Source organism: Cibotium barometz, chromosome 42 (assembly GCF_041138505.1).
Source record: "Cibotium barometz isolate CiBa-2024 chromosome 42, ASM4113850v1, whole genome shotgun sequence".
NCBI lineage: Eukaryota > Viridiplantae > Streptophyta > Polypodiopsida > Cyatheales > Cibotiaceae > Cibotium > Cibotium barometz.
The window spans coordinates 15581787-15596142 of record NC_141087.1 but is presented as its reverse complement, the minus strand read 5'-3'; the positions used below and the strand labels follow the sequence as shown (position 1 = coordinate 15596142).

The window sequence follows — 14356 nt, the reverse complement described above, 5'->3', positions numbered from 1 at the left end:
TGTAGATGTAAGAAGTGTTGATGTTGCACCACATGTAGAGCAGCAATCACAAGTGCTTAGTGGACCTGGAGAGTCCTCTAGCAATGGATCCAATGTTAGCCCATGGTCAGGCAGATGTAGGTACACATGTATCACACAAAGGGAAGGAAAAGCTAGATCAACCTTTTGTGCCTGATCCATACTTAGAAAGGGTGCTAGAGGTACGTCCGGGCACCTACACTTATGATCGATGGAGATCTTAAACTACCTCGCGAAAACAAAAAGGATAATTACAAATTAGTTAGCACATCTGAATATGAGTTACATGCCGTTGTTCAAGTTATATGAATTTTGTGCTTGTTTGTGCGAATGAAAAAAAACCATACATAAAGTATGGCGAGGACTTGGCACAGGCCTCCCCAAAATCATAAGGAAACGTGCCCTTCCCCCATTTCCCAAAGAACACTCTCAGTATCGAAAGTGAACCAAAGATATAGCTTTAGTGTTGAAAGTGGCCATTAGTTTGTTCGAATATAACAGAGAGAAAAAAAGAATACCTTTGTCAGTCTGCGATACTGAAGTCGATGATGCAACAAGTCCCGTGTGATATTGTTTCACAATCACTGATTAATGTAGAGCTATAACCATTTTCGGTGTGCACGAGTTATCTTCAACCTCGTAACCAAAGCCGCAATCTGCAAAAAAAAACATCCAAATCAGGAACAGAATTAAGATGCATGCAAAGCTTCTTCGACAAGTGGCTATCCAGGTAGCTTGATCAAATAGCTAAGCCTAAAGAGGGCATGCTTGAGAAGCTTCGTTCTCGTGATGTTCGTCTCTTAGAGTGCACTACTTGCAAGATATGTACAACATCGCCAAGTGTGGTGCTTTGGCGAGAGCACCACACTTGGCATACATATCAAGCACAATCTTGCCAAAGCACCTTATCATTTCCAAATAACCCTTGTCTAGCAATCTTATCATGAATTTGTTTCTCTTTGTCAGCTGCCCTTATGCTGCCACAAGCTTGCTTGATGCAAGCAAAGGTCATTACATCCGAAGAGTGGCCCTCATGCTACATCTACTCAAAATAGTTTAGCGCATCCTGACCATGCCCCTTCTGAGCATACCCTGGAATCTTAGAATTTTCATTCACGCTTTGTAAATTTTGCCCTACTCCTTTGCGAATGTTAAATGAACTTAGGCAAAAAATAGTACATGTGTATCTAAGCGCTATCGACACATCTTCACCAATCTCCATAGCCAAAGAGCTTGTCTGATGATGGTTGAAGTCCCAAAAGTTGAGCTTCTGGAAGGCGGCAACAAGCTCGATGGTCTTTTTTGTGTGATCGTGATCTAGGGCAAACAAAGTTGCGAAGCTTTGGCTAGAGACCAAGCAATCTGATAAGCAAAAGAGCTTGGTTGCCTATAGAATAAACCTTGTGCTCACACAGAGAGATGTGGTAGCAACCCCTGTGGGGGAAGCTCTCAAAGAGGGGGTGTTTGTAGAGAGGGTAACCACACATGTTGGCAATGATTCTCTCTGTCGTCAACGACGTTTGCATTCTCATTCTACATGAGGACCTTGCCTGCTATTTGCAGGTGATCATTAGGCATTGCTCTCGAAAAGGCCCACTTGCATAGCATATATAGATGACTCCAGAGTTGCTAGGGAGTCTTCCCCATCACCATCTCTTTTGTCTTGTTTCACACGTTGAGACATTGAGAGAGGACGTTATTTTCTCTAGCAATAAGCACATGTATTTCCTTGATCAAGTATTGTGTTGAGCTTTTTGGTGGTTACAATATGTAACCTCATCCCACAAAAGTATTTCTTTTGAGCAAACCTCTTTTAACAATAACATCATGTACAATGTTGCCTCTTTGGAAATCCTTTTGCTTGGCACAATCCTTCAATAAGAACACAAGAATAACATGATCACAAGTATTTTATTGAGCTTTTTGGTGATTACAATCTGTAACGTCGTGCCGTTCTTCTGTGTCCTCTACATGTTTAGCTTTCTTATGAGCTTCCTTTCTCAATTTCCTCTTTGGTATTACACCAAGCCCTATCCAACTAGTGTTGACTCACCACTAACTCTGTTCCTTTTGTTTGTAGCTCTTCTTGAACCTGGCAACGATTGCACCATGAAAAAAAACCAACTCATCAATGCACTCCTTGGTGCTTTTATGCTTTAAGTGTGAAAACCTTCAATCGGTTTATGATGCATTACAACGTGCGTGCTTAATCTCTACCCAACAACGATCTATTGAGAGCGCTTCGCACGTGGAATGGAATAAGCCCATTAAATTTTGGACAAAGAATGTTGGAGACGTCCATGCAACGATGTTGGTGCTGATGCCTGACATAAATGCTTGCTCCTTAAAAAAAGCAATGATAGATTGCATAGTATAGATTAGCCTCTATATGCGCCTTCCTCAAGATGCTTAGCATGTTAATAATTGGAGGTCTAACATATAAAACATCTATATGATGCATACATACATCATACATACACGCACATGTATGCATGATGCATGCACACTGAGGACCTGGACAAAGGTCGACGACCACTTGCAACAAATGACCACCTCTTCTTTGGTGATGGATACTTGCTTCTCTCAACAAAACCATGAGAACATTGCTTCTTGAAAATGAAGACGGTGTTTGTTTGCAAGAGGCGATGAGTCTCCTTTAATAGGAGAAGAAGCTCTGTTGTTAGTCTTTACAGTGCACTCACGGGCCGTCGAATATCATTATGCGATGTTCGAATGCTTGCTTCTTGGAACCGAAGATGGTGTTTGCTTTGCAAGAGGCAATGCCTCTCTTAACAGGAGAAGAAGCTCTCATGTTGTTCTTTGGAGGAGCGGCCTTACTAGGAGAGGAACTTCCGACTGTAGAACATCTACATTTGTTGATGAAACCATACCTTTGTCATCTTCTTTCTGCCACGACTTCTAGTCTTGGTTGATCTTCCCGACCTCGCCCTTGACTTCATCGTTTCGTTTGACACAACCTGGTTGAGATCGGATTGAGGGAAAAGCTTGCTACAATTGTCCTCTTCCATTCTCTGGAGGCGGGCGTACTTCTTTTTTTAATGCCAAAGGTGCTTGTTTTTTTATTTGAGATTGAGCTGAGGGGAAAGCATGCTGCAATTGTCCTCTTCCACTCTCTAGAGGTGGGCACGCGTCTTTTTTTTGTGCCAAGGGCGTTTGCTTTTAAGTACCACGTGGCCTTGTCTCCATCCTTGCTTTTCTGCAAGGATGTAAGGCTACCCAAGGCAAAAATGTACATAAAAAAGTCACCATGAAATACAAGGAACATGGAACATGAAACATGAGAGGGGCCTCAACCCCCAACATATGGTATACCACTCTCCAGTATATCAACCATGGGGCCAAATGAGTATGGCCAAGAGGTCTCCCTTTGTTGCGTCACGTGGAAAGGTACTTGGATCTGAAGCTGAGTGGATTGTGGTTGTCATCCACAGGCCGTGGGCGCCATGCACACTGGAGTGCATGCCTGGTCCAAAGTAACTCCTCTCGTGCCAGGTGGGTCCGCAAACAACCCCAAGTGGGTACACATGATTCATTGCACGGGTGTCCTTGTTGTCAGAAAGAAGCTGGTGATGATGAGGGAGTGAACGGGGTGGCTAGGACCTAAACTCTCTCAAGAATGTGTCCTTGTGTTTGCGGAGCTCGAGCAAGAAGAGCCCTATGCAACAAAGGTCCGAGAAGTCAATGGTCCTTGAAAGTCGGTCAAACCCTTGATGGAACAAACAGTGAAGCTTCACAAAAATCTCATAGTATGTGGGCAACAACATATGTAATGCTCCTCTGTCTCAACCTCCATGCAAAAAAAAGGGCAAATTTTCTCTTCCATGGGTCTCCGTATGAGCTCCTTGGCTCTCTAGACGCACCTAACTCTTCCAGTCTCCACTTTGAGGCGGTGAGAGAGAGAGAGAGAGAGAGAGAGGGGGGGGAAGGGGGGGGGTGGGCGGGGCAGCGCTCTACACCACTCCTCCATTTCAAATATAGAAACCATCACTTTGATGAAAGAAGAACACAACAAGAGACCATTAATTACATTCCTAGCATTGTTAAGTTCTGCATGCCAACAAATGTACAGAACTTCCTACGATTCTTAGCCCCCCCCCCAAAAAAAATGTTAAGTTCTTCAAAACTAAATTCTTCGAACTTTTTTGTCAATCAATAGGGCCGGGGCTCCTCTTGAGCACCTAAGATTTATAAAAGAAACTTTTAAATTGACCAAAATTTTGGCACTCTCTTTCAGGAGTGGGGAAGATATTTCCCACCATAGGTAACGTAACCAAAAGCCCAGTTAGGTATCTTCATCATGACAAACAATAGGAGGAAAAAGTTTGAAACAATGTGGATGGATCCCCTGAATGATGCAATAAATTACAACTCAACAAGGTGCTCGATCTTGGCAAACTTGACTATGCATGTCCACTCCTTTGATCATAAGAGCTCTGGTACAGAGGACGGTCTCTCTGGGCTGCTCGGGAGACTATCAACTAAAATTACATTAGTGATCACTGTTATCATTTTCACCAACACAGTCCAAGAAAGGCCCTACAAAATTTGCCAATAATTCTTAACTACAATTGGAGACAGCAGAGGACCCAGTAAGGGTCAACCTAATTGCTGCAGTGCTCCTGCCGTTGTGGAAGAGCAATGGAAGCACCTTCATGCCACTTGCAAGCTGTTTGATCTCTCCCTTGGCCAAGCCTCTCCCGAAAAAAAAGGAGGCTCTATTGACAGTTACATGTAATGCCTGCTGTAAGGAGGCAGTGGAACAGCACAGAGAAACAGCTTGAAGACTGCACATGAAACTGTCTTGAGGTATGGGAAGAAGTAGAGCTACCAGTGCTGTAGGCAACATGATCCACCTTTGATTAACTCTTGGGGGAAAGCTGCCACTTATGATCCAGCAACTCCATGGGCCTTCACCAGACCAGGCCCATTTGTAACAGAGCCTAGAGACTCCATTCCTTTGTTCATATTGTCTGCATCACCGGCACCACTTGGTTCAACTGTGCTTTTAGTGCTGGTACTTTGACCTGTGCTCTTGGACTCTTCAAGACTATTACTGGCCGTACCTTCATGTACAGAAGTAATTGGTTTGGATGACTCAGGCTTATCCCTACTCACAGCCTCTTCTGCAGAGAGCCTTTCATCCTGTTCAATTGAGCAGGGTGCCTCTATGATAGTTCTCCGCCGCTTCAACAGTTCTGCTTCATTCTCCCTGACTTCGGTAGCTAAAAGAGACTTCCGCTTCACATTTTGGATCATTTTGTCCTCTTCACGGTCCAACCATACTGAGTCCTTGGTGCCAGCTGCCAGTATCACACCACCAGCACGTACTTCCTCGTTGCCATTGTTCCGAATAGTGGCAGGTACATCTTCATCCTCATCATCATAGTCCACCAACCCAAACGTGCCACTACACAACAATGAGAGCTTAGTTATTAACAAAGAACATAATCAAAATGCCAGTCGTGCACACCTTGGAACCCTGTTACCTCAGAGGACCACCATTCACAATAACAGCTTGTGCTGGCTTTCCAGTTGTTAGAGTTGTCTGTACAGATGCAGTGTCCTCTTCATCGTCACTGCATAGATAACCAAAAAAAAATGTGCACAAGCATCAAAGCAACAAATTACTCAGCCTGCATGAAGCATGGCGTGTTCCACAAAGCTCAACAAACCTATCTTCGTTGAAGTACTCTTCTTCATCCTTATCAAGAGCTCGCTCATCCTTCCGCCTCCGGGAGTCAGGAAAGTTATCAATACTGTCACGAGCAGTTGTGCCCTTGTCTCTACTACTCACAGCTCCAGAGTCTTGTTCCCGTGTAATCGCTCCCTCTGAAGCCTGATATGAGTGCAACATTACCCCACAACGGTAAAACATACAAGAAGCATTTGCCATCACTCCATCTGTCTTAATAAACACAACCCGTTGCTCCACAGCAGCCTTACCTGATCATACTTAGTCTTCAACTTCTTAAAAGTATCCACATAGTGAACGTTCTCAAATTTATCGTAATACTTCTCAATCAGGTAAACTATAAGTGACTTTGTGTTCTCCTGCACAACATATTATACCATTGTTTAGTGTCTCCCCTTGTGTTACACTCAATTAATCATGTGTGCATGAGCATGCAGGCCTGTGAGAGATTGTGTGCGTGCCAAAAAACCATGTGCAATTCCACTCACCTTGAAGATAAAGTGGAAAAGCTCCAACACTGCAGAATTCAGCAGATTGTAACGACTCCCATTCGCTAGGAAAGCATGAACCACTGGTCCGAACAGGTCATTTTTCACGATATATCGGTTATAGAATTCATCCTATAATATGAACAAAACAATCACCAATTACACAGTGCCATTCAACTGACCAGTAATATTTCCAATTACTGCATATATGAACGGGCAAAACTAAGCTTTACTGCATGATGCATGGTATTCTGTAGTAAACGCATGCTGCATCCAAACCCTAGAAAATGATTCCACCCCCCCCCCCCCCCCCCAAAAAAACAAGTCTAATCGTGCTCAAAGATGTTTAATAAACTTACTACACTTATGATTTTTCCTAGAGCTTCAAAGCAACCCCACACACAGACAGCAGTTACAAAGGAATTCCCTTTACCACAACCAAGCTCGCATTCCATATGCATACAGTTCCCATTGATCCATACAAAACATCCCAAACAGCATAGAACATTCCATATGCATTTTGAAACAAACAGATTTTTCTTATAGAAAATCTTTATCGTTTGGAAAACAAAACCTACCTGTACCTCACATTCGTTTCATACCTGCTGCTTGCACTGTTTGTGGCCTCTTCCCGCATCTGAACCACGTGTGCGTGCACATCCAAGCTTGAGCATGCAACCTTGCTGTTGCCCCACCCCCTCTAAAAAAGACACCAGTTTCTTTGCTTCAACCCAGGATGGAGATACCTAGCAACGACCATGAGGGGCCATCTATCCCTTGACAGCTGCTCCAAGCAGACTCGTAGAAGATGTGTAGAATGGGGGCATATGGGTCATGTTTATAGAAAAAGAGAGCCAACCAAGTTGGCAAGCTAGTCAGCTATCTTTGCATCAAAATGTGCTAAAGTGTTAACTTGTGTTAGTCTATGACTTGAGGATGATGTACGTGACACAAATTTACCCCTCCTTGTCTTGTATGATGAGACCCTAAGCAAGATCCTAAGTACATGTTGTGTGTATTCCCAAGTAAGATGGCATTTGAATAAACCATCCTCTCTTGATGTGAGGAAAAGGTTCTGGTACAAAGTCATCCTAGATGAGAGCATCTCCAACACGATCCACATCCGTTGAATATATGTCATCTCTAATCACTCCATTTCCACGGATACTCTTGTATTTTATACTGGAAGTAATGCATTGAGAACCCATGTAGAGTAATCCACCTCATGACACAGGCATGTCAACATTCTGCTCCTTGCAAGAAAACGTGCATAGATGATGTGAAAGCAAGCCATAGTAACTGTTGACTAGGCCCACGGCATCCTTGATAATTATGTGACCAATTGAAACAAGGCATGTGTATGACAGGCACAGGCTGCAAACAAGAATGATGTGTAGGATAGATGGTTTACTCTGCATGATTCATGTGAGCATCATGACCTGCAATCTCTCTTCTTGGTTCCATTCAAGAGCTGTGAGGCATAGTACGCAAAAAACTGCCCCATCAGAACCTGCAATCTCTCTTCTTGGCTCCATTCAAGATCTGTGAGGCCTACTACCCCAAAAACTGCCCCATACATTGCTGCTGATCCAACCAATGAATTAAAATTTCTGAAAGTGTGACTAAAGCATTGTCTACCCATACTAATGATGCATATCCTCTGGCTAAGGTGGTTACTATTGCAGGTTTAATTATTCATGGGAATTTCTGATCCTTAGAAAACAAAAATGGCTCAAACTGCCCAATAATGCTGCGGCAAAAATCTTAGCCATTAAATAGCCGATAAGAGAAACACCCAAAAGCTTGATGATTCTCGCAATTTATACTACATATTGCACTTTAGTACATTCACATTGCCAAGCAAGTCATTTTGAAAAGTATTCTAAGAGACAAAACTTACTTTCCGCCCAATACATGTCCGTAAAAACCGCACGGCAGTCACAACAAGATGTTTCTCTCTCCTTATTGTAAGCTGCAGAACTTTCTCCATTACCTGGTTTTTCATCACATAGTGCCTAGAATAAAACAAAAAACATGTGTCTAAGAAAAATAATATGCTTTGATGTCTCTTAGCACAATAATGTAACTCATCTTTTGATTAAAAACTGGACTTCTACATACTTTATCCTGTAGGCATGATGCTGGACACAGAAGCACAGCAGTTCACAAATGTTGCCCAGTATTTCTGCACTGATTGGGCCTTGTCTTTCATGAGAAGCCTCAACCTTTTTGCTCAAATCATCACTTTTTTTGGATGAGATGGCAGAGGTCAAGACTTTCATGATTTGATCCATGTACTTCCCATAAAAAACTTCAAGAAAAGGGCTTTTCTCTGGAGGCGTCTGTCACAGCACCAAAAAACATGTTAAGTAGCTTATGAACTGTAACACAAAGCTCTTGCAACTCCTTCACAAGCATATCAAAAATACTGAAATCCATAAAACAATTAACAAGCACACGAGCTTTCCCCGAAGCTCCAGTCCTACAGAGACCATTTCATGAGGGTCACCGGGCATGGATTTGTTGACAGTCTAGTTATCTTCACAGACCCATACCCTCCGCCATGAGGATCATCATAGGTCAGCTCAGGGTGACGTCAAATCACCTTCGGATTGAGATAGGGAAAGCAGAGGGCATCCCACGGGACAAACAGGTATATGCAGGCTATGTAGCACTAGGCCAACAGAGTTAAGAGGAGCATTACATACTTAGATGCCCACTTTACTATGAGATATGCAGACCCTACCACTGGCTCCTCAGTGAGGGGAAATTGCACACTAGATGTTTGGAAGGGACAATACCTACTAGAGCTGAGACACCATAGAGATAGACTATTGAGGCAGCAGCCCGAGAGGTAAGATATCCCACACATACATATATTGCTGACTTCTTTGAGCCTTACCAGAGCTCCCCGGCCTACATTCCCATACAACGGAAAAGATGGGACCATAACAGAGTCAGGCATTCCCATCGAGGGAGCACCCCCCAGGCCTACGGCATGCTGGCACCATGCACTCGTAGAGTCCTCCAAGAGAGAGCACAGATCCTCCAAAGAGCTAGACATCCCCGACCCCAGGACCGAGACATTCCGCCTGACAGCTCCAAATGCAGGACTTGCTTCAGTGACACAGTGATACACCACCACAAGTAATGGATATTGAGGCCATGTACTTGACCCATGAGGAGGATGGCGCATTATGAGTTCAAACACGTGAGGTTCTTTTGTTGCCTATAAATTTACACGTAGGGTCTACATAGTACGTTGGCTCTATATTTTCTTCAGCAGCTAGTTTTTCCAGTTTTCATGTTCTCTTGACATCCACTTTACTCATAAATCACATATAACATCTTTATGGTCTCCTAGACCCTGCACGTCTTTCATAGACATTAACAATAAAAGACATAGACGTTAATAATCTCTGCAGTCACCGTGACGGAAGGGCAATAATCGAGGACTTCCGTAAGCCTAAACCCAATTGACTAGCATTCTAATGTGCCATCGGTATTTTTTGTATCACAGATAGTTGTTTATCATCCTAGGGTTTTCATTAATCTTTTGCTTGTGCCTAAGTGCACCCCGTAGTGCATTGTAATGACTGTGAGGTACTGGTTTTTGGTCCCATATGCCTTCAAGGCATTCCATGGACGTTAATATGACTTTCTTTATTTCTTTCTTTCTCTCTCTCTCTCTCTCACAACATACAGTATTACTACCTTCTTTGGTAGGTTTATCTTGGAGACGGGCACCACACATGGGCTCATCATATATAACGGCATGAGCATTTGGCCCACTTCAGGAGGTCTTACATGCTTTCCCCATAAAGAGGGCTCTAGTACAGTTGACTATTTGATGGGTCTGGCCTTAACCCCACACATCCTCGACTTTCAAACCCCCCCCCCCCCCCCCCAAAAAAAAAAAAAAACACCCTTGAAGGCAAATCATAGTTACTTGTCTTTCACTATCTCAGGCATCTTTCCTAAACAGCCCCCTCACAGACCCACTTCCGCCTACACACAGGCATCCACTTCCACCATGACCTAGATAATGTTTATGAAGCCCCCTCTTGAGCCCCGACTCTCCATTCTTGATCTTTCTGTTTTGCTATCCTCCATCACAGCCTAGCTCACCAACTTTTTTTATGATGCAGCCCACATCTCTTTCGCCTCCACACATTCACTAAGCCTGCCTCTGGATCCCTGCATAGTTAGTATGATGACAAGTGCAAAACCACATGCCCTCACATCTTACGTGATAAAGCAATGGGAGAAATCATTGAGCGCCAAGCGCAAAGGATGTTCCAACGCCTCACCCGTCGTAAGAAGGCGGCATTTTTGGTCTAGTGTGAGGATGATTTCTATTGATCCTTTTTGAGTGACAACGGTGAGGCTTCGCAGAAACTTCTTGAGCACAAGCCACACCCCCCATCACAGATCCAGTTATTTGGCATACCTACGCCCAAAATCTCCACCACATTCATAACCTCACCCCCACAGAGCTCTGTCACACCTCCCCCGACCCACTTCCACCAGTTACTGAAGCCATACATAAACAGCAGCATGGGAAGGTCAAGGACCATGAGGACTCACTAGCGCAACAAATCGCTCAAGCCCCTCACACTCTGGCCCCCTTCCTAGCTGATATGTTTATCATAGCCCTTGGCCAAGGTTTTCACTGTACCGATCCATAAGGCTGGGAACCCATTAGATCCAAATCACTATCGAACCATCATGATTGGCCACACAATGGACAACTTTTATGATTCAGTGTTGGAGTCCCTTTGCAGAAAGGCATGGGCACAAAGCTAGGGGGACATGTAAGCTTCTCCATCTTGGATCATATTTTTACATTGAAAGCCGCCATAGAGGAAGCCTACTCGAAGGGGTGGAAGATCTATTGTTGCTTTGTGGACTTCCACAAGACCTTTGATACTGTAGCCCGTGCGTGCCTTCTTAGACACCGTGAGGACTTGGCTCTTTGAGTGAAGACGATATGGGGAGTCGTGGCTGTTGGTATTGTTGGATATCAATGCTTCACACTCATTTTTTTGTCCAAGCACCAGCTAATCCATGTTTGTATGGCCCCCATTATGAGGAGTAGCAATGATTGAGCAGCCCGGGCACCCGGCATCCCTGTATTCACACGGGAAGGTGGCCTAGGAGACGAGATGGTTTAGAGATGGCTTGGATTAGATTTCATCAACTCTCAACCTCATATAAGAATAAACACAAAAGAGGAAATAGTATACCCGTTCTGTAGCTTCACAATCCAAAAGCATTCTCATAACCTCAAGTAGTTGAGCTTGAACCCCTCCTTGACCTGAAGTAAGCATACCTGAAACCTGGATGATACAAAAAACAGCTTTCTATGGTCAAGTCATCAACATTTGGCTTCCAAGATAGACAAACACATATAACAAGAACAGGAGGACTAACCAAAAAGCTGAAAAGAGTGTGCCCTGTTTGGTGGATCAAAAACTTCCGAAGCAATGATGCATCGTAGTTCAGCACCACAATCAAGATGTCCGTCCTACCAAAAACATATGTAATCATCAAGGGTAGTTGAAGGAGGAAATGGTCGAGCAACAACCAGTGAGAAGGAGCTTAGGTTTACACATCGTCATCCATATTTGAGCTAGTGATAGTAGAGAATAAACTTGTTTACCCACTTAGACGGAGACTCTCGTCGACACTTCCAAGTAAGTCAGTCACAACATCAAACAGGCCCTCTCGAACAAAGGAACTGGAAGAAGACATAAAGAAGAAAACAATTGAACTCCGCAAGCAAAAAAACTACATTCAAAGCTTATGTGAGTTTGTGAAAATATACTTTGAAAATGCTAATAATATGATTTCACCTGGTTAGTGCAGGGCTTTAAAATACAGGAATTAAGAGCCTTTCAAAATTAACAGCAATAGAAGCCAACATAATACCACCATCCGGGAGTATCATAGCGGGGTTTAAATCCCAATCTGAAACATGGTTTAGCTACTTCAGCCGATTCTTCCCATTTCCAAAACGACACGTTACGGACATTTCCCTTCTGCCAAAACCACCCACCTTCTCTGCACAAAACCATCCACCTTTCTTCCCCTCTACCTCCCTCCCGTCTTCCATTTCCTCTAAAATCCCTTCCTTTCCCCTCCCTCTCCTCTTGTTCTTGCTTCCCCCCAACTTGTACCTCTCTTGCTGATGTGGCATTTTTCAGCCGTTTTCCATTTCATGGATTTCCCCTCTGCCACTTTAGTGGTTTCCCTGACACCCAATTTCAGGTCAGGATTACATCAAATAACATGCATCTTCTCACCCACCTTCTTTCTTCTCCTCTACCTTCCTTTCCTCATCCTTTTCCCCTAAAATCCTCTTCTCCTTGCTTCTTCCCTTGCTGAGAAGGCATTTGTCCCCCTCAAAAGGGCCAGTTTGTGCCGTTTTCCTATTTCCCACAACTATGTGGAATAGCCAAAAATAAGAAGAATAGTAGGCAAACCTGAAAAGCAGCATGCGAAGTGGCAGCTGCAGACTTTTACTCAAGCTGCAAAACTCCTGAAGAAAATGGACCTGTAGAAAACACACTATATACATCAAAACAGGTATATGGAGATAAACCTCCCTACAATGCGTATTGACCAGTTATGGGGAATTGTTAAGTCAAACAGTGAAAGCAGAGAGGTCACTCACTACATCTTTTTTTGCTTGCTCAGACAAGCTTGAGGACTTCAGCTCTGCAAATAAGCTTTTAATGAAGGTACTGTGGTCTAGAAGTGCCGACACAACCTGCCAAAAGGAGGTGAAACAATGGAATCGAATTAAGGTATTCGCCTCTGATTTTTCTAAGCATTGCTGGGGATTTGGGGGTGGTTGAAGCTACGAAGCGGAGGGGAGGAGATGTTTTTTTTCTTTTTTGAGGGGGGGGTTGGGGTTGTTTGGGTTCTGCAGGATGTTACCGAATGAATGATATCCAGTAACTTGAGGCAAAGATGTAATCACTTACTGTCACATTGTTGTTCAGGATCATTGAGTTGATGCTTGTAACTGTTGGATTGTCCAATACATTTGGTAGAATTACATCCTGGGACAGTGGCAAGTTTTAAAGAACAAGTAAGCCAAAATTAAGGCTATAAGACATGCTCACAGGAGAGGTTTTGAGCTTCTGAAGCTCCAAGTTTCCAAAGGTTTTATCGCAAGGTTTCCAAATAATACACAAACACGTCTGAAGTATTGGTATCTCTTAGGGGCTTGCCGCTTTACAGACTATACCCACCCGTCGCATTTTGACAGGACGACCAGTGGGGGCTGGGGCTGATGGTGACAGGCAATTGCCCCCATCCACAGCCCACCCACCCCAAAACTGTGGTGCTAGTCTGTAAATCCCCTTAGAAAAACATTATACCCACCACTTGTCCAAAGACGTTGGATTTGATGCTTGCAGTGACCTTGATAGTCATGTGTTTGTTGCTTAAAGGGGAGAAGTGCAGAGGGTATAAAGCAAAAAAGTAGAAACCCTAAACAGATTCCCATACCTTTACATATCCAATTCTATAAGTCTGATGTATCTTTGCCAACAGAACTGGGTCCAGTATTGGTACTGCCTGCTTATTGAAAAAAAGACAGCATTACAGAACTGAAAAGCAAAGCACCACAATTCAGGAAGTAAAATAAAAACCATAGTATCTAAGTACATATGATAGCAACACCATGAAAAGATATTGAAACACTACCTCTTTAAAGATAACTTGCTCTCTCAAAAAGGCACGATGGTTTTGCCGAGAAGCTACATCTGGGTCGTCTAATCCCAAAAGAAAAACATCAATGTTCGTGTGCACAGCATGGGCAGATACATGTGCAAGTGCTATAGCTCAATCTTTGTGGTGAAACAGCTTTGCTGGATGTGATGCAGAAAATTCATTATTGCCTTCTAAAAAACTCACATTCCAGCATGCCGACGATGTCCATGATGAACTTATCACCGAATATGATATCAAATATGTGTCCATCGTTCAATGAAACTGCACCATCAACATCACATGTATCAGACATGCAATCCAAATATTTGGCAGTTGAATGTGCAAATTCCATGCATCAAAGTAAAAGGAAGACCAAGACACAAGTGCACCCAAATGGGGGAGAGAGAGAGAGAGA

General features: G+C 43.5%; 1 protein-coding gene across 1 annotated transcript in view; it reads right to left on the bottom strand.

The window, feature by feature from the left end:
* Window positions 1-4016: 4016 nt before the first annotated feature.
* LOC147614203 (binding protein) overlaps window positions 4017-14356 on the bottom strand; it is a 51081-nt gene continuing 40741 nt past the window's right edge. The window contains exons 10-25 of the mRNA XM_086780742.1: window positions 14146-14223; window positions 13936-14003; window positions 13738-13806; window positions 13209-13286; window positions 12896-12991; window positions 12705-12775; window positions 11882-11959; window positions 11653-11746; window positions 11466-11558; window positions 8341-8561; window positions 8120-8234; window positions 6220-6351; window positions 5983-6090; window positions 5712-5875; window positions 5526-5615; window positions 4017-5446 (exon numbers count right to left, since the gene is read on the bottom strand). Coding sequence (XP_086636868.1) covers window positions 4924-5446; window positions 5526-5615; window positions 5712-5875; window positions 5983-6090; window positions 6220-6351; window positions 8120-8234; window positions 8341-8561; window positions 11466-11558; window positions 11653-11746; window positions 11882-11959; window positions 12705-12775; window positions 12896-12991; window positions 13209-13286; window positions 13738-13806; window positions 13936-14003; window positions 14146-14223 — 2078 coding nt within the window. The 3' untranslated portion in view covers window positions 4017-4923. The remainder of the gene's footprint in view (window positions 5447-5525; window positions 5616-5711; window positions 5876-5982; window positions 6091-6219; window positions 6352-8119; window positions 8235-8340; window positions 8562-11465; window positions 11559-11652; window positions 11747-11881; window positions 11960-12704; window positions 12776-12895; window positions 12992-13208; window positions 13287-13737; window positions 13807-13935; window positions 14004-14145; window positions 14224-14356) is intronic.